The 20,276-nt window shown below is 39.3% G+C and overlaps 2 protein-coding genes across 8 annotated transcripts in view; both read left to right on the top strand.

The window, feature by feature from the left end:
- The window catches only part of pdlim5b (PDZ and LIM domain 5b), a 39,743-nt gene extending 30,308 nt beyond the window's left edge, over positions 1 to 9,435 (top strand). For all 5 annotated transcript variants that reach the window (XM_044334054.1, XM_044334059.1, XM_044334058.1 and 2 more), the window contains 7 exons: positions 612 to 639; positions 3,915 to 4,069; positions 6,770 to 6,950; positions 7,212 to 7,392; positions 7,710 to 7,830; positions 7,923 to 8,038; positions 8,225 to 9,435. In XM_044334054.1, the coding sequence (XP_044189989.1) occupies positions 612 to 639; positions 3,915 to 4,069; positions 6,770 to 6,950; positions 7,212 to 7,392; positions 7,710 to 7,830; positions 7,923 to 8,038; positions 8,225 to 8,314 (872 nt within the window). In that variant the 3' untranslated portion in view covers positions 8,315 to 9,435. The remainder of the gene's footprint in view (positions 1 to 611; positions 640 to 3,914; positions 4,070 to 6,769; positions 6,951 to 7,211; positions 7,393 to 7,709; positions 7,831 to 7,922; positions 8,039 to 8,224) is intronic.
- Positions 9,436 to 9,891: 456 nt separating this feature from the next.
- The window catches only part of bmpr1bb (bone morphogenetic protein receptor, type IBb), a 57,054-nt gene continuing 46,669 nt past the window's right edge, over positions 9,892 to 20,276 (top strand). The window contains exons 1-4 of one of the 3 annotated variants that reach the window (XM_044334373.1): positions 9,892 to 10,123; positions 14,611 to 14,683; positions 16,789 to 16,952; positions 19,755 to 19,898. The gene's annotated coding sequence lies outside the window, so the exon portion shown is untranslated. Of the gene's footprint in view, positions 10,129 to 14,610; positions 14,684 to 16,788; positions 16,953 to 19,754; positions 19,899 to 20,276 lie in introns of all 3 variants that reach the window. The other 2 variants (XM_044334375.1, XM_044334374.1) reach the window with 2 other exon arrangements.

The raw sequence follows: 20,276 nt of genomic DNA, 5'->3' as shown, positions 1-20,276 counted from the left end.
AGCTTTTATATGACTTTCATTTGTTTTATAATCATGTGTCTCTTGTTAAAACTCCATTGCGTCTGGAGATTATAGTGTTTTTGCAGTTTCTTTAAATAATAGAAGAAAGCTTTCATCACCATATGATTGAATTTATTTTTTATATTACTGTTTTGACTATAAGTGGCATTGATGGTTACATGAGCAGACTGCGGCTTTGGGCCTACATCCATAGGGGCTGCGTGTGCGTGTGGATCTGTTTAACTGATGCAAAATGACATTTACAGTTACCCACTTCTTAGAATGAAGTAAGAGGAGAGATTAGTCTGTCGCCTTTGCTCTTTTTTGTCAAATGATATTACCAGATTGGTGTAGTATATATGATGAGATTTGAGCATTTGATGTATATCCAATCTGTATGGTGTTTCTGCATCTGTGAACAATTTGGGGATAGGTCCAGGAAGTCACATCAGGGTCAAGGTTAATCTAATTCTTACTATCACAGGATGAACCTACTGTAGAACAAGCTGGAGCAGAGATTGTGTGATTTCCCATATTCTCACGGACCATTTATTGCACATTTGAATTTATTTTCATTGGTGTTTTTTTTTTTTTTTTCTTCATTGTTGCAGAGCAAGTTCCAGAGAACAGTGGAAAGAAGTAAGTGGCTGGTGGTTTTTAATGTAATCACATTTGGTATGTGTGAGTGATAGTTCTCTGTGTATGTGTGTGTGTGTGTGAGTACTTCTGCAGAAAGTAATGCATATGTTTTAGCAATGGTATGGTTTTTCCCTTGATCATAGAGGTTTCAAATTTGGCCTTCAAAGTACTCATGTAAGCATGTCTAGGAGCCTCTGATTCAGAGTTAAGCCTTGATTTCCTGATCTTATGGTCCCACAGTATCATGCTTAATTTAGGGCTTAATTTAGAGAAACCACATTGAGAGCTCTCAGAGGAAGATGGTTGAGTGGACACAGCCTTAGATTCATCATAGGCTGTGATTGCTACTGCTGTTCTCTTGTCTTCAATCAGTTTAATCCGCAGTAAACACAGTCTGCCCTCCGTACCATATCCACAACCGATCAGTGTGTCACTCACTGGAAATGTGGGTAATTAAATGGTATTGTGGGTACAATAATAGCAGCCCCGCCAGATGGAGATTCCTGTTCTCCTTCTTTTATTGAGATTTTGTTCAGTGTGCGGTTACTAAAGAGAGGGCAGATATTGCACATCTGCCACATCTGCAACGAGATAGTCACTCATTTTAGTAAATCATTTCAAAGCTGTGTATTTCCTGTGATTTGTTTTTTTTCCTCCATTTATTCCTGTGCTTTTTCCTGTCTTATCTTTTACTTTTCTTCTCTATCTTAACCTTCCAACTTTCTTTTTTTCTCCTTTATTCCTGTCTTATGGGGCGGATCAGGGTGAACAAGTTGGACTCAGAAGCTATAGGACACAAGTACAACAAGCTGAGAGATTGGCATCACGATGTTTCAGCACGAGTGCTAAACGTGTAGTAGGCCAGGTTTTTGTTATGTTTAGTGTTTTATTTATTTTATTCTGCCTACTTTAAAACTCATATTGCCCCCTTTTGCACACCAATATAATTACAGTCTTCATTTGGCACACTATAAATAACTTAAATGTTCCAGTTCCATAGATTAAACAACATGAGTAAAAAAGTAATACATCTTTTTGCACAAACAAACATGCCCTGTTGTAAAAATTATTTAAGGTGCATATTATGTTGCTATATGTAAAAAAAAATATATTTCAAAATGTAAATGAAATGCATGCATGCAAGTAATAATGTGTGCTTGGAAATGCAGCATTACAATATATTATAGTGTACATGTGTACTATTCTGTAGCATATTGTGTATATGTGAGACTCCATTTCCTCTGAAAACTTTCTGTAATCTTTATTTTTCTGTGCATGTCTGAATCTTTTTTCTTCTATTTTCTACACTAACCTTAGTAGTTATATTTGTTTGCTCTTGCTGAGTTTACCTCAATAAACTGTTTTCCTTACTGCTGTTTCTATTTCGTAATCTTTCATTCCTTCTTTTCTACTTTCCTTGCAGAAAAAGTTAACTTATCAATTAGACATTCAAGTAGGTGAAGGTCTATCATTTGACATAATTAGTAGTGCACGAAGAATAGAAGGTTAAAAATGCCTGAATGCTCAGTGTACAGATTAAGTTTACTGATTGGAGCAATGAGGCAAAAACTCAAATATTAATCGTACTGGAAGCACCAGTTGTTCTACCATTTCAGCCATTTCTGCTGTGCTGTATTGCAGTCAACCAGCTGTTATCATTGTCATTGCGAGTTAATGCTTCTCACATAAATCATCAAACACTAAAAATAGGCTAATACAATACCCTACCTGTCACACATTATCCAAAGCCATAAACATGAAACATTCAAATCAATAAACATGTAGTTAATGTGCTAAATTTAAACACAGTATGATCTGTACTCCATCTTAGTTTGAATTTTGGCAGGCCACAGATACCAAAACAACCACATGTAAGATATAGAACCGCTAGGTGGTAAATTGACAAATCATGTCAATTTCTTAATTTCAGTTTGTAAAAATGACATAATCAACCATAAATCTGTGGCTGACAGCATAATAAGTTCTATTGTTAGTAATGCACTGTGCTGTAGGTGAAAAAACAAACTGCTTCAGGGTTATAAATTGTTAACTTGTTGGTGCAAATCCTTTGCTCAACCAGTCTATCTGGGCAGCAACAGCGCCTACCTGATGACGTCATTGTGGTTGACTGGGACCTTCTGAACCCAGTTACACCTATGGTATTGTCATACCTGCACCCATTATATTACAACTCAAATGCTCTCAAATGCAGACCCCAAAAACTTGTATTCAAAATTCAATCAAATGTAACATAATTAGAAAAGCAGATTATATGTACCAAAGTGTTACCACATTATGAAAGGTTAAATCTTCACTTGATGAAATTTGTTTAAAAAAGTACACCAGCCGTTGGCCTTTATGAGTTTGGACTCTTTTCTGCCCACAGGAGGTTCTAAGCTTGAAATAAAAGCTGTGAAATTTTACAAGGGGTGGTGAAGACAAGTGCTTCTCATTTTCTCCTAAAATATTTTGTGGCCCTTGACAGTTTCTACTGCCACAGGAAATTAAACCAGCGCTGCCTCAGAGTGTCTCACTGGATAAAACTTTTCTCCTATCATGCCAGTTCAGTAGAATAAAAGTAATAACAACTTTATATAAACCTTCTAAAATTACAGGGCTGGGTTTCTCCTGCTGATAAATGATCAGATAATAGAAACTATTTGAGTATGAGCTACATGTACAGTGGATAATATGGCAACACCACCTGTAATTGTTCCCTTATGTCAGTAATTGAGAAATCATATGGACAGTGGACAGCAATGCTTATCTGTATTCCAAAGTGCACCATAATTATCTTGATTGTTTGCATGTGCCACTGAGATTACAACTGACTGATTATAATAGTTAGTACCTGCAGTGGAAGAACCTCACTAGGTTGCCTACTTAACACAAAGCAGTAGTCTGTACTAGAGGTTTGACCCAAATGGAGGCACAATCCTATAATTTTATTTCTTTCTTATTTCAGGATTTGCCACAAATTGTACCTTAAATCTGTCTGAATCATGTGAAAATACCCAAAGCAAAACCTGCCAGATGGGAAAAACTGTGACCATGGCAGGAATCTGCATAAAAATCAAAGTGGCAGTTGATACTGGTTGAAGATGTAATGTTGGGTCCTGAAAAAACAGATGGTCAGAAAAAGCTGCTTTCACTGTATTTTCACTGTAGAGTTAAACCAATACAGTATACTCTGTAATGTATGTGTGTGAGAATATGCGTGTTTCTTGGTGTTGAAGTGAATTATGATTTATGCTGAGTATGTGTCTGTTTCCCAGTGAGGCAGTTGACAAAACCACTCCCACTGTGCAACCCTCGCCTGCAGCAAAAACATTTTCCAAATCTGCAGCGGCACCCAGGAATGGCAACGTTGTCCCTCCTTCAACCTTCAAAAGCCCTGCAGCCCAGAACAAGCCCTCCTTCCAGCTTCCAGGTAGAGTAACATATACTACAAAGAAATCACCCCTTACTTCTGTTATTACTGTCCCGCAAATGCTTGCTGTTCTGCCTCTGCTAGGAATGTAGAATTATGTGTAGTTGCTTCTTTTAGCCCACAGAGGGCAGCCTCATTCCTCTAAATCACTGCTGCTCAGCTGTAACATTTATTGCAGGTTTAATACCTGACACTAAGCCATTTAAGATTATGAGCTCTATAAAAACCAGAGGTATTCCGTTAATGAGCTCAGATTATTGGCTTTTCCCAAGATCCCCTCAGTTAAATAGATTGTGAAATTGAGAATTATGTATTTTATTTTGTGTGAAAGCTGCTCTTTAAATACGTCTATCCCCGCCACGAGACCTCAAGCAGGTCAGGGGTAAATATTTGCTGAAAGGCATCAGTTAGGGGTCATTATTAGCAATACTAAGACACAAGTGTGCACTCACACATGAACAGATGCACTATGTGCCCCAGTGTATTTCCCCGGAGGCCTTTTAAGGAACGGCTGCTGAAAGGTGCCACAGGGAGAGAGCAGGAGAGGCCACAGTCGGTTCTCTGTTGCTGGAGTTATTTATCAGATTAACACACACTTGAGTTCAAATAAAAAAGCACGTGTCTCATAGTGCCCATGTAGAACAGGGCTGGGTGTGTGGAATGCGCTATGTGACCTTTAGATTTATCTACATGAATTATTAATTTGGCCATTTAACTGACAGAAACTATGTAATGATTATAATATTTAGAGAATCAGAGACACAGAAACAGATAGGTTAAAGGTTAATTCTCAGTGTAAGGGTAGAGCTTCAAGCGTAAAAACTAAACAGCACTGGTTACACATTCCTGAGATGCTAAAATCCCTGTCTGGAATTTAAAAATAGATTCTGATTTTATAAATATGAGGCTTTAATCGAATACAGATGTGATTTGTCAGAATGACTCTTTTGCTTTGCTTTCCATCCATCCAAAATCAGAGAGACAGAACAGACAATGCAGATTTTGCACTCCTGCTGTGATTCAGTTTGGACGTCGACTTTTCTCTCCTTATCTTCCTCATACAGCCAGACAGCAGTGACAGACTCACAAATGTCTGCTTCACTTTCTGTCCCATTTAATGTGGCTCAGCCACCATTCTTTGCTCTTGCCAAAGGATTCGTTTAGAGTTTTGCCGTACTGACAGCATGTCACCATCCTCCCTACTGTACCAGGTTTCATACAGATAAGGTCATATGGTGCCATGGGGAAAAATATTTTAACTCCAGCAGTATTCTCTGCATTAATACTGCATTCAATTGAATGTGAAAGTCACAGTTTTTTTAATCTAATATATCTTAATGGATAGTTGAAGCCAAATTAGGATACAGCTGAAAGATGTTTAATATCTGAGCAAGACTTCTTATCATCCTGCTGCTGCTGTGTGTTATTATCCTGCTGCTATTAAAGCAGCATTTATTCCTCTTCTGATGAACAAACTACTGTCTGTTGCCAAGATTTTAAAAATACCGAAGTCATGGGTTTGTTTGGTTTCATATTTTATATTTCCAGTTAACTGATAATATTATCTGTAAAATTTTAACTAACTGAAACGTCTAACTACTGTTTCAAAACATTCTCCTCTTAATAGTAGTAGTAATAGTCAAATTAAGTCAAATTAAAATATGTAAAAATATTGGAATCTGCCCATAATATAAGCCCCCCACCCCCCAAATTCCCAGAAAATATACCATTCAGGTCACATCAGTGTCCTCAATGGTAGCTACAGCCCTGCTCAAGAAGTGTTAGACATTGTGAATATTTTAGAGATAAACATGTTGGACAATGTAGCTGGAAATTGGTATTTATATTGAGAACAGCTCTTCACTAAGCCATACCAGAAACATTATTTAGCCAATAATTATCAACCAGTAAAATAGAGAATGTGCTTTCCATCCATATTTTCCATTCCCATTTGGAGCCCCTATCTCTCTCCATCACACTTACTCTCTAATATCAACCCAGCATCTTTCTTCCTATTAAACTCACTCCCACAGTCTTCTCACTTCCCTGCTAGTGCCCAGTTCTGTTTATTCTGTTCATTTGCTCACCGTTAAAAGGAAATTTAGGGAGCACTTGTCCTTTGACCCCCTCCCACCCCCACTCCAAGTCTTTGATAATGGTGCTCTTTCTCAGTAGTGTCTCTGTCCCCAGTCCTCAAAGCCTCCGGCACTCCCTGTGAGGGCGGACAACATTGACCTCCGTCCTGGATGCGTCTTTGCACTGAGAAAACGAAGGAAAAACTTTGCATCCTCTCCACATGTTTTGAAATAAGAGGAGGAGGGGGGATTATTTTTCCAGGTGTCTCTTCTGTCTCTGAGAATGTGCTGTTTCCCCTCAGTGGGAAAAATTGATCCCTTGTCTGTGCAGGGTGGGGTTGCTCTGTCCAACCTTAACCGTCTTATGCTTCAGGCATGAAGTTTAGAGATCATCAAATCATTTCCATTCATTATCTGACAATATACAATTAAATGGTGCACATCTGTCCTGTTCCAGCCATACTTGGAAATTACAAAGAATCGTGCGGAAGAAAATTGCAATTATTATTATTAAATGTTCATTCATTTTGAATTTTGGAAAGTACGTTTTATCTAATATATCATCTAGTACACTCAAAACACTTAAACCACTTAATGTGACCCATTATTTTTCTTGCTGGTTTAGGCTTTCCTAAGGGTGGAGCAGCTCCTTCATTTGGCAAAATTGGCAGCGCTGCTCCCAAAGGTCCAGAACGCCCCACTCCACAGCCACATCCACAGGACCTTAACTCTTTGGTGCAGCGAGCTGAGCACATCCCAGCTGGTAAACGTACCCCAATGTGCAACAAGTGCAACAATGTCATCAGGTGAGTAGCATCAGAAAAAGTGAAGGAACACTTTAAGTTTATTTTGGTAGATGTATCATTCCACGACTACCCCAGAGGGCTCAATATATCAGTAGATTAACATGGTATTCAGAGAAATGTATTCAGTTGTCTCATAACTATTTTGGAAGAAAAAAAACATGTTGACTTCAGTACAAGTGTAAAACTCTGCACAAGTTGAACTATGCAAGACCTTTTCTTATGTTTAAATAATTTTCCTTGTCCATTGCTTGTTCTCACCAGGGGCCCATTCCTTGTGGCCATGGGCATGTCATGGCACCCCGAGGAATTCAACTGTGCTCACTGCCACTCCTCCCTGATAGACCGTGGATTTGTGGAGGAGAAGGGCCAGGTGTACTGCGAACATTGCTATGAGGAGTTCTTTGCTCCCACCTGCGCCCGCTGCCACCAGAAGATTCTGGGGGTGAGTTACTGAGCTAAAGGGATATTGTTCTGTGCCCCAGTCTACATGCACTGAAAACTCTTTAATGGATTAAGCAGAGGAACAGTGAATGATGTTTTTAGTATTAATATAGTGTGTCCAATTGTACACTAAAGGCTCCTAAAAATACTTGAATTTGACCACTAAAAATATACAACCCTTGAAGACTATATATTTAACCTGAAATATTAGTAAGACATCTTTACCCACTCCTATTATGTATCCCTGTTTATATTGTGTATATCATTCTGTTGGTTGTTTTATACATTATTTTTTCTTTTTTTTTTCCTTCTCCGCAGGAAATCATGAATGCCTTGAAACAGACCTGGCATGTGAACTGTTTCGTCTGTGTGGCCTGCCATCAGCCAATCAGAGGCAACATGTTTCACATGGAGGATGGACAGCCGTACTGTGAAAAGGGTACAATAGTAAACCCACAATGTAAATGTTGTAAAGAAGAACATGCGTGCAAACAGACTAAAATTCATCAATGTACTTACTGCTTTACTTAGACTACTACAACCTGTTTGGGACAAACTGCCACGGCTGTGACTTCCCCATCGAGGCAGGGGACAAGTTCCTGGAGGCTCTAGGATTCACCTGGCATGACACCTGCTTTGTGTGTGCGGTAGGTCCACCCTCCCCTCCCTCACCCCCCCCCCCCCCCCCACCCCACCCCACCCCACCCCCCCACCCCCACCCCATGGATACAGTCACTCATAGCAACAACAAGAGTTAGATCTATAAATAAGAAATGTTGAGAACACTGTGTGAATAACAAAGCTGCTCTGTATATCTGTTTCTCACTCCATAGGTCTGCAGCAATGCTCTGGAGGGTCAACCATTCTTCTCCAAAAAAGACAAGCCTTTGTGCAAGAAACATGCCCACACTGTCAACATCTAACCTGCCCCTGCATGTATGAATATGAATCAAATAGGGCATCGATGTCAGTTCACAGCCATTTATATTTCAGTCGGATGTTAAATATTTTCACTTTTTAAAGGTGATCTGATTTATCTGTTTGTGTATTCTGGTAGAATAACATTGGGTCAGAGGTTCCACTGTAAGCTTCATACTTGCTCTATCATTGTTTTACTTTGCCATTTTCATTGATTCTGTCATGAAAGTACAGTTTTATAAGTTTTATAGATTAATTTGCATTTCAATAGACTGTTATCCCTGTCACTCTCTGTGCTGTGCAGGTGTAAGTGGATCATTAATACATATGTGATTACAGCAGGATTTTTTGGGGGGTTGGAGGTATGTTGAGCTCTCATTAAGTATTTTTATTTCACACAGCAGAGGTAGAGCAGAGATACTTTACTGCAATGACCTACTGAGCCCCTCGGGGGTCATATATTAGAAAAAAATACTGATGTTGATATCTTTCTTATGTATTAATAAAGCAAGCGCAAGATTTAGAAATCATGAATATTTAATTTAAGAGGGAAAATTATTTATTTGTAAGCCAGGACCACTTAGTCAACATATGTTCTTCTGGCAACAAATAGGCCTGCAGAATAAAAGTGAGAAATTGTATTATTAATATTATTGCTTTGTTTTAAGTAATTTGGTATTTAATTATTCCCACTAATTGAAAGCACATTTGTAATGTGTATAGCAGTGTTTAAATAAGACACTTCTGAACTGAAGTTCAGTTGTATTGCTATTGTATATTTTGTAATGCCTGTAGTTCAGAGGCACAATGGTAAATGGGTATGCTTCCAGTGAATACCCACACCCATACCCATACTTCTTTCAACTAGTTCCTTGCATTAAAATGCGATTAATTTAAACGCTTTGTTGATAGTAACTGCACCCTCCACTGTGGCAGTGTTTATATCATGTTCTAGTCATCAAGACTTTGTCATGTTGTATTTGCTCTAAGTGATAATGTGTTTGAAATGTATTGTTCTATTAACATGAAACCACTTTAATATATACTTCCAGATGCTGAGTTCTGCTGTCAGTTCTCATGTGCCTTTCACAATTTCTAGAATAAAAAACTGTTTGGATTTGTGTAATGGATGTTTTCTCATTGGACACTGTGCATGAATAAGTACTTAATGTTGAATAAATGTGAGTATTATAAGCCCTGTTATGTAGCTATATCTCATCAAAATTCTTGGATATGTCTCAATATTCATTTTTTGAATTTTCCAATGCACAGAAAGCATTGCAGTGAAGAACTGATGGTGATAATGTTCATTATAAATCTGTAGTTGTGACAATAAATGTTCAGAGAAGTTTAACGGGCAGGCAGACAGGCACCAGCATGAGCTGCCTCATATAATTTACTTGTAGTAAGAGGGGAAAGTACAAATTTCCATAGGGACAGCAGAAACAACACCCACCAGGCACACACACACACTTGCATTCATTCTTTTCTAATGACAATTCCGTTCTACAGTCATTACGAATGACAGAAAGGCGGGAAACAGTGTTGAGTGCCTTGATTATTTCAGATGTTATCTCAGAAAATGTAACCTACAGAAACAGATGCCCCATACAGCAGGCAGGGCGCACTGATGTGCACTTCTCCAAGACGTCGGAGGTGGGAGCTGTGCGCAGAAGCCGTGGTCCACTTGGAAAACTCTTTCACAACATAGAGGGACACATGCAAATGAAAGAGACCACAGCAGAGTTCACGTTAAGACAAACTGGGATTCTGTCGAGCTGCGTTTAAGGGGACGAGAGAAGGAGAAGGAGACGGTAAGGTAACTTTGCTTTAAAAAAAAAAAAAAAAAAAAAAAGAAGAAGAAGAAGAAAAAAGAAAAGCCTAGTTGTTTGATCTGTGTCAGCGCAGTGAGCTTCAGCAGTAGTCCTGCGGTTGTGATTATGAAGCTTTCCTCACTGAAGCCACAGGGCTTTGTAATTTGTTTTCCGTGCTGCTGTTCATTAGAATTCAACTGAAGGGCTTATTTTTGCAGCCTGCGCTGAGTTTGATGCTGGCAGCAGCTGCGGGCGATCAGCGGGACGCCAAACGTGTTACTGCCGGAGTCTGTGATGATGGTGATGATGATGCTCATCTGTAATTGCTGCTCAGTACATCTTAATGTCTGATCCGAGGGAGAATTATCTCTAAATTGCCTCAAGAGAAGATGAGGTTAAGTTTGTAGACGTTGTAATTAATAGATAGGGATTTGGGCTACTGACGAAGATCGTCAAAGGTCTCATCAGGTAAACGTGTCAGATAAAAATATATTGCTCAGTTGATTGTGTTTGCCTTTGTTTCTTTAAAATTTATATTCAAACACCTATGATCCTGTATCCACAATATGTGATCGACTAAATGTATATTACTGTTCTATTTGTCTATATTATTTATTATGACTATGAAACATTTATACCATAATACTGTATGTTTAGAAAACAATCTCACCACAAGATCCATTTAGCAGCTGTTGTGGAGCTTTTGATCATATCACATGATCTTCATCAGTAGAAGGAATTAGTCCAGTTGTCATGGAATTGTAGATTTTCCATTTTTGAGTACTTCAAGGACTGCTCCTCCATGGCTTATAAGTGATATTGTGGGTACTGGGTAAACTCCATCTGCTGATGAAGATCATGTTATGTGACTGAAAGCTCTAGAACTGCTACTAAATGGACCTTGCAGTGAAGAGTTTTCTGAACTGCTGTTTTCAAGGTCAAGATTGAACTTGGAACCTCAGATTTGATGATTGCTCACTCAATTAGGATTCAGACGAGGCTCATCAGTGTAGAGTTTGTCAAATAAACACAGTGCAGGAGGAAAATGTAATGGTGAGACGTACTATTTTTACACCTTCTGTGTATGTTAATGTCTGGCTGTGAGCTAAAGCCGCCATTACCTGTCAGTGTAGTGGCATGGGGTCAATGGCAATATTTGATGTTGAATGCATGAAACAAAACCTCTCTGTGTTCTGCAGTTGATCACTGAGCTTCAGTGAACCATAGCCAATGTCTGTGACATCACTGTGGTCCTGATGTTTACATCAGCAGAGGTGGCCAGAGGTGGCCTTGCATCACCTGCTGCACCTCATGCAAGTCTGTGGTGTTTGAACACACCAACAACTCTCTACAGGACAAAGAGGCTCATTGAGGCAGAGCCGAGTGATTGTTTTTGGCTAATATTAAACACACAGAGAGTGATCAAACTACCACCCAGTCCTTAGCCTGGCTCTGCACCTGGCAAGAGTAACGCCTGACATTAGGCTTACATGGTGGGGATGGCATGTCAAGTGAGGATGCATGGCAAGGCAGTGCTTTGTGGTCTACCACAAACTCAAGCTCCAAGTGTGTGTGTGTGTGTGTGTGTGTGTGTGTGTGTGTGTGTGAAATATACCAACATTCCTCTTTCTCAGGTTCACAGTTTTTCAAGTCAGATGCCCATATGAACATTGAAACAGGTTTATATTCGCTGTAATCATTCCTCCTGTTCATACTAATAGAGGATCTCCAAATGCGCTTACAATGTAAGTGATGGGGGACAAAATCCACAGCCCTCATTTTGAGCAAAAATTTATCTAAAAGTTTATCTGAAGATAATAAGAGGCTTCAGCCATTTAGGCAAATAAAGTAGATGTCTTCTACGGTTTAAGTCTTTTTAGTAAAAAAAAAAATCCCTCTTTTTATCTCAACCGACAGCGTTTTCCTGTTCAGCTGCAGTGGAAAGATAGTAACAAAAACAGGGAATTTGGCACTAAGAAGACAGTAACTGTGAAAAATATTGACTTGATTTGACTATTTGGATGGCTGAAGGAGGACAGTAGCTTTTATCCCCCGTCAATTACATTGAAAGTGGATCATGAAGGGATTTCTTAAATCTATAATATGTAACTATTCTGCATTAAAATGCCTAAAAATGACTAGACCTATGTTATATATGTTGTTCAGTTATGTATTTACATTATCCTAAATATTCCCAACAATTTTCAAGCCCAAAAAAATTCCATAGTTTTGATCAAGGTAACGGTCCGTATCATTTGTCGCCTGTCAATGACATCATACCCCCTCTACCAAAGAGTATACGCACACAAGATGGTGATCATTTTGTGCACATGCGTCAATGTTGTGGCTGTTTGCCACAATGGCATCTACCAAAGAGTAGATGATAATACGTCAGCGTTGTGGTTGTTCTCCAGAAACAAATAAATAAAAAATAATAATAAATTCATAAATTGACTTTTATTCAGTTTCAAGCTACATTTCTATGATAAACATTTTAGATCTTGGTCATTGTTAAGTATATATTTTAACTGGATGAAGGATTTTAGTCAGCAGATGTCTGGATCTTAAGTTATCAGAGAAACAAACTGAGCAAACGTTGGCGGCTGCTCGGCTCACGCAGAGCTCCTCTGGACGTCCTGTTGCCTGCCAAACAACCTCAGAAAAAACACTGATTTTTAACATGAACTAACAAGGTACTTTGCAATAGTTGTGAATGCCATATTCATTGCTGAGCATACATCTGTTAAGTTTTAGTTAATTTTTAAACTCTTCCTTTGGTAAATTAATTTATTTTATGTGGAACATCACAAATATGTTGAAATGAAGATATCCTTTGAAGACATCTTTTGCAAGAGGACACCACTTCCTCTTAGAGACCGCTGCTTATTTGAGCATACCTGTGGCCTCAAGCACACACATGCACCTACAGCACAGACAGACAGACACACACACACACACACACACACACACACACACACACACACACACACACACACACACACTGTCCTTCAGTCACTGATGTACATAAACAGACATACAAACACACACACTAGCTAGGTAGATACTGGCCCAAGTGTTGGTTTGTCCACAGGGCTAAACTTAGCAAGCTGCGACCCCTCACCCCAGTTTCCTTCCTTATAATTACAGGAAGCGAGTCTAGCCAATTAGACCAGAGATATTTGGTGCATATTAACAAGCTCAATAGGAGCAGTATATGAGGACTAGAAGGGTATTGACTGAATATGGGAGAGGAGGGAGAGGTTTTTGCCATCAAGTTTGAAAGATGTTAAAGACTGGGGAGCGCTCAGGTTCGCAGAGGCTGCAGGAGATTTCTTTTTGAAAAAGGAACAAAAATGACACTATAGTTTGAGTTTATCACCTCACACTTCTGCTTTAAGCAGTCTATCGTGTAATATGAGCTCAGTGTCTGTCATATAGAGTCAGTTGAGAGACAAACTGTCAGAGATTCAGTCCCAAACAGACTTTGCTCAATGTCTTTTCCAGCTGCTAGGACATGATATTCTTTTTTCATGATTTCCTTTACTTTTTCCTCTACACACACACACACACACACACTGATAGACGAGCATCTCATAACAAGGTTTTCACAGGTATGGCTTTTCCATCTGTCATTCACTCAGTGATTTCTGCCAGTTGCTGCTGTTCTTCCCACACACTAACACTCTGCACTGAATCTCCCATGCACACCCATACATACCAAAGAAACGATAGTCATACAGTCTTATTTTCTTTGCAACAACAACAACAATGTCAACACAGATGCTGCCTGGGATGCAGGTCTGTGCTTGCATTTCTTCTAGACAGACTCAGCCCTCTGTGGAGGATAGATGGAGAAACTGAATGAGTACGTGCTTTTAACTCAAATTTGAATTTCAATTTTGAGATAAACCCACCTTATGATCTTTTTTAAGGTTCAAGTTCTCTATTAAGGTTAATTTTATGTATAACCGTATCCTGAACCTCCTCTGGATCCCATCAACTAGGAAGCACAGGCGTAGCACAGCTGATCTTGTTCCACTTAGTAATAATCTTCGTCTTACCTGTAGGGTCCACTGGCTCTTTGACAATTACAGTGATGCTAATTCAACCCCCTAGAGCTAAGTACAGATGCCCCATTCGCTGTTTCATCTATAGTTGTTGATGAGAGAAAAACGCGGGCAACAGGAATTACTTAAAGCTGAGAGCCTCTCTGCTCTTTGCCTGGAAGGTCAGCAAAGCATGTGAGAGAAAGCCGACATCCTGTTATTAGAGAAAGAAAGGGGCAGAAAAAAAGAAGGAGAAAGAGGTACAGGATGAGTGGGGGATGATTGAAGATCGAAGAACAGAAGAGGATAAGGGATACTTTGCATGATTGGTTGAAAGTCAAAGTGGGGAAATGACCTGAGCTTGAAATTGAGTCTCAGTCCTTTCAGTTATACATGGCAGACATATGAGCTCCTTCTAATAACTCTACTTTTGTCTTTCAGTGGAAAAAAAAAAGTGCTGGAGCCCTGGCTGGGTACGCTGACAGGATGCTTTCTGATGTCCTGTGTTTGAATGGTGAGTTTGATCTATTTGACTGTTATTTCCTTTTTTAATTTTAAATTGAACGACACGACTCATGCCTATCTACAGTTTCTTGATAAATGTTCAAGGTAAACTCTCAAACATAATTTTGAGTGGTTTCAGTGGATGTTCCAAGCCGATAATATTGTGAGGAAACTGAAATCCAAAGCTAAAAGCTATATTGATCAAGATAGACTGAGTGTTGATTCTCCTGCAGCAGAGGTAGTAAGAGTTATGGATTTGGCAGGGCTGATCATATGTGTGTGTGTGTGTGTATGTGTGTGTGTGTGTGTGTGTGCTCTGAGATTGTAATGCTGTCTCTGCAGCAATTTGCCTCCAAAGTGGCAAGCTAATTGACCTTCTGCTGGGCATGTGGATGTGCTATGTAAAATAAACCACACTGACTATAATAGAATCCTGTTTTTCCAAAGTATCAGGCTAGACACAGCCCCTCTCTCTTCTGACTGGAGTGCCGGAAATGAATGAGCTCAACATCTGATAGAGTGTAGTAAATTTTAGAAACTCTCGGAAGCTTTAATTTCACTTGAGTAATTTACCATAGCGGCACAGGGCTTGTATGTCTGCTCATGTGTATGAAAGATGAAACATTTTTATCTACATGAAGCAATGTTTATTTGTCCAACAAATGATTCCATTCTTACAAAAGAATTTAATCTTGTAATTGATACTGATTTATGAAACAGATTGGACATTTTTCCGCAAAGAAATATTATTTCAGTCTTTTATAGCTGTCAAACACAAGTATAAATACATTTTGAAATATTACCACATGCATCAAGTGCATTGCAGCACAAAGAATCGAGTTCATGGATACACTGTATATTTTTGCACCTTGATTTCGACAGTGAGCTGGTGTGCTGCATAGTTAATTTAGCATTCCTTTTACATTAAGCAATGAACTTGCCACTACAGGACCCATCATTAACAATACAATATGTTGACGCAGCTCTAACATAGAGTCTTGCTGTACAGTCGGGAGCTGAAGCTGTGCAGGGCTGCAAAAAAACTGAGTTACTGTACCTAGACAATAGTAGCCTGTATGTATGTGGGGGAGGCTCACTTGGACTCACTCTGTGACAGTGACCTGCTGGCAGGAAAGTTAAGGGGGCTGAAGCCAAGCACTGGTTTGAGCTGGAGAGTAACTCACACCCGTAAAGAATGTCAAGAATCTGTGTGTTAAAGTTCACACTGTATCACCATCTGCGGCTGGATCCTGGCAAATAAAAGACAGCTGTGTGTGAGTCAGAGTGTGCGTTTGTGCGCTTGCATGTGAGCATGTGTGCTTTTGAACATGAAAATGAAAGAATATAGATATATAGTATGTATTATCACTGCGGGAAAAGGTTATTGATTTAATTTTGCATGTATGTGTTTCAAGGATTACACACTCACATGTCTGACAAGCAGGTAGCAGGCAGGATGTCAGCCCATAATTATGCTCTTACTTAGTGGTTTATTAAAAAAAGACAGATGAGTGAGACCACCCAGAACTGCAGTACAAGTCACCTGTTTGAACTGAAAGGGAAAGTCCAACACTCTTTGCTGTGTTAGTTCAGCACCATACCCAGCTGTGACTCAGTGTGTTATTTTGCTGATATAATATTGACTCAAGGTTACCGGAGTATGTTTCATGACCCCTTGCTTTCTTTTCTGCAGCCATATGCACTGACTTAGAGATTTTTTAAATCCACAATTCCACAATCTGTATGAAAAAAGGATTCTGTGTTTCACCACATTAAAAACATATCATCGTGATCTCCTTTGACAGTTTGATCTTTCAACAGACTCATCTGAAAAACTTTGCTCTGAATTCTTTAGCATGTCGGCTCTACTGTAGACCTTACTCTGCACCGTATCTGATTTTGTAATTGAACCCTGTGCTTGTCCACTAAATAGCAAGTGACAGCGAGTGCCACTCAGACTGTGAGAGGAGATGGAGAAACAGATGAAATCAATTTCTGTCTTGTTTGTGTTATTCCTGTTGCTCAGCCCTGTGTGTCTGATGACAGATTGCAAAATGGGTTTCATATGTGCCTTTTCTTTTCTTTTCTTCTCTTTTTTTTTTTTTTTTTACATAGATTCGCGAGAGGGCAGAGGGCATTCAGAGTTGTACCTGTGAGCCCGTCTGCATGGAAATGTGCTGACATCAGAGCTTTGCATTTTAAACGCAGGGATAGAGGAGGATGAGGAGGATGCCGCAGTGAGGATACAGAAGAAGCTGAGTTTGCATAGATTATATCAGGTGAGTCCGCCCTCAGAATGACATCTCTTATCAATACAACACTAATCCGTTAATTAAAGACTCAGTGACATCCTGGAACAAGCGGGGCAGAATGGAGTACACTGTGTGCCGAATATTAAAAACAGGAACAGCTGGCACCTGTGCTGAGATATTTGTGTTGCATACAGTATTTGTCAGTTGTCTGTAGATAGTTTTTAAGCAATGGGATGTTCAGGTGAGTATTTTCAGCTGCTGTTTTGTGATGCTGAGCTCCCAATGGCATGCTGCTTTGTCTAGAAACAAGCTACACACACACACACACATACACATGCCCATCAACAATACTACATCGCATTGCAATGCCTGTCAGGTTTTGGCATACATTGCAGGATTAGGAAGGTAGCCAAAACAGGTGACAGGTGACAAATTCATGTCAACACTCGGTGAGAAGGACTTTAACGTTGGATTAACTAAATTATACAGCAAACAAAAGGTGAGTCATATTACTGTAGGCTGCATGTCAGTTTGCGCTAGTTGTCAACTCCCCTATTTGCTATACATGTCTGTCAAATCCCTGGTGGGTAGTTTCAACCTGTGACAGCTGTTGTTCTTTGTTGAAACAGTTTGTGTTTTGGCAAGAGTCGTCATGATTTTCCAGACTTTCCCCAGTGACATACTGAATGATTTTTCTGTTTATTTTTGACCAGTTCTCCTGCAATTTGGGCACAGACAATTTGTCCTCCTTGGAGCTCTGTTAGGTGACTCATGTTACTTTGAAAATATCAACGTACTGATGGTTTAAACTATTTTATAGCTATAAATACTGCTAACTGGCATTCAGCCTAATATGGCCCACCTTGGCTGCAGTGTTTGTAATTGTGACTAAGTTACTTCAGTTATGTGCTTTGTTTGTGGTGCAGAGGCCTGATGACATCACTGAAAGACAAGTTACAGACTTCCTTGATTAGTTAGTTGTATTGGGTTTAGCCTTAATGGACCATGTGGGAAAACATCTTCAGCAGCTTGATTTACTGCTTTTGAAGGGTTAGTCAGAACAGTTGCAGCTTACCTTGGTCCATGATACTCTAACATGGCACCTTAATAAATCAAGGACCGTTTTTTCAATGCTTCGAGGATCATTGAGCCACTTCAGGCATATAGTATCAAACTAGCCTAATGACTGACGTGTGCCTGCCCAGTTTTAAGAAGAAAAAAGTCTATAAGATGTGAAAATAATTTAAAATAATTGTTTTGTACTCAGTTTTTGTGTCATTGGGATTGTTGCATCCTTGTTTTGTTGGTAGTTGTCTCTTTGTGTTGGATTGCTACCCAGCTATAAATTTGCATGTTCTCACAAACACTGCATGAACATGAAAGACCTCAACAGCCACATGAGACATTATTGTGCCAATTTTGACCAGATTTGACAAGCTAAAACACTGTGATAAAACACTTCCTGTGATGTTGGTCATTTAGAGCGCCCTGGCATTTTGTCCACCTTGGCAGCTAGGGCTGGGCAATTAGTCAATATTAGTTTCTTGACAGTTAGTGGAATCATATCATCATCATATGATTATATCGTCTTATCGTTTTACACAATTCTGTTGTTAAATTACTGATTCCACGCAAGGCTTCCATGTTTTCCTCATTAAAAGTTTTTGTTTTTTTTTCGGGGGGGTTGGGGGGATTGTAAAACCCCCTGCTGAGGCAACTTTGTGAATTGTGGATTGTGGTATTGAGCTATACAAATAAATTTGGCTTGACCGGACGATGTTTGACGATGATGATAAAACTAACAAAATTAGTTCACGCACATGAGTTTTTGGTTCTACTGTTTATTGCACTGATCAATAATGAATGATTGTGTATGCTATTTTTATATATTTATATATATAATGTGATAAAAACTTGCCCAGGTGGCAACACACAAGTAGGTGTGTGACATTATAGTTTAAACTGCAAAGACTTGATGCAGCAGTCAGAGCAGTTCTCTGCTTTTCAAATTAACATGGGGGGAAAACAAGTTAGCCACACCAATCATTCACTTGTCCTCATGCCGTCACTTGAAAATCTCATCTTTAGTTATGGCTCTGTCCTGTCTGGAGAAGGCACTGGCCTCTTCGGTGGCTCTGAGAACTTCAAGTAGAAGAGTGACTGGATCAGATTACAATAAAAAGAAAGAGAGAGAGTAGCAGCTATAGCTAACCTGCTACAGCCTGGATTGTTATTGCAGGTGTTCAAGAGCAGACACAGCTGTTAATTACCTCTACGTAGCTACACACGTGGAGCTGTGGTCACACATGAATAGCCGCACACAAGTGCATCTTGACATGCCAGAATATACAGATTAGGATTTAAGGATCAGAAGATAGGTTCAGGGGATGAAATGCTTTCTTGGTTTATAGGAACCACTGGTCCAGTATTTGCTTTGGCGTTTTTGCGACATGTAGGGTTGAGGAAGGCTTAGTTAGTTTCATTCCTGCAGCCAAATCTAGTCAATCACATCTGTCCACAGAGCTCTGACAATGTATAATCTGGAAATTTTTGCTCTTTTTCTGTGCTATTTGAACACCATTCTGTGTGTGTGTGTGTGTTTGTGCATGAGAATGAGTTAAAGTGAGGGAAAAAATGTGTGAAATTAACACATTGCCTTTAATTGCAAGTGTGTATCATTTGTTGCTGGAGTGGTGGTCAGCTGCGTACATGTGCCCTCAAATCTGGCCAAGAAACTTTAAAGTAGCATAACAAAATAATAGATAGTACATTAGATTGCAGATAGATGGATATGTTGAATTCTGCTTTGTCTATCTATCATTTAATCAGTATCAGATGGGTATCTGACTGAACATAAGAGACAAAGACTGGAACACTCCTTCCTGGTTTATCTCATCTCTGTCTGACTGAGTGGTGCTCCAGCTCCATCCTCTGCTTGTCAGCACACATCAATCACATCATCATCAGAGGGTGGTGAGTATTAACTGTCAGTCATTTCCATTTGAGAAGAAAAGTTAAATATGTAACTGTTTACTTGAGTGACTAGCCAGTACATAATTCTTTTGATAAATTAACGTTCATATTTATTTAACACTATGTCAACAATATTTGGTCTGAATCTCAAGTCAAGTACAGCAATTGGTTGTTTTAAACAGCCCTTTATCACAAGTCTCTGTTTTAGATTCTGTGCTCATTCCATGACATTTTATGAGAGTGTGTGTGTGTGTTTGCATGATTGTGCTTGCATTTGTGTTAGTGAACAGCTGCTCCTTCGTTTCCCCACCTGTCTCATGTGGCTTTGAACAACACAACAGTAGTTTTCTTGTACTTTTCGCGAAGATAGAATTTGAG

This window comes from Thunnus albacares, chromosome 18, assembly GCF_914725855.1.
Source record: "Thunnus albacares chromosome 18, fThuAlb1.1, whole genome shotgun sequence".
NCBI lineage: Eukaryota > Metazoa > Chordata > Actinopteri > Scombriformes > Scombridae > Thunnus > Thunnus albacares.
This window is presented reverse-complemented; position numbering and strand designations above follow the sequence as displayed.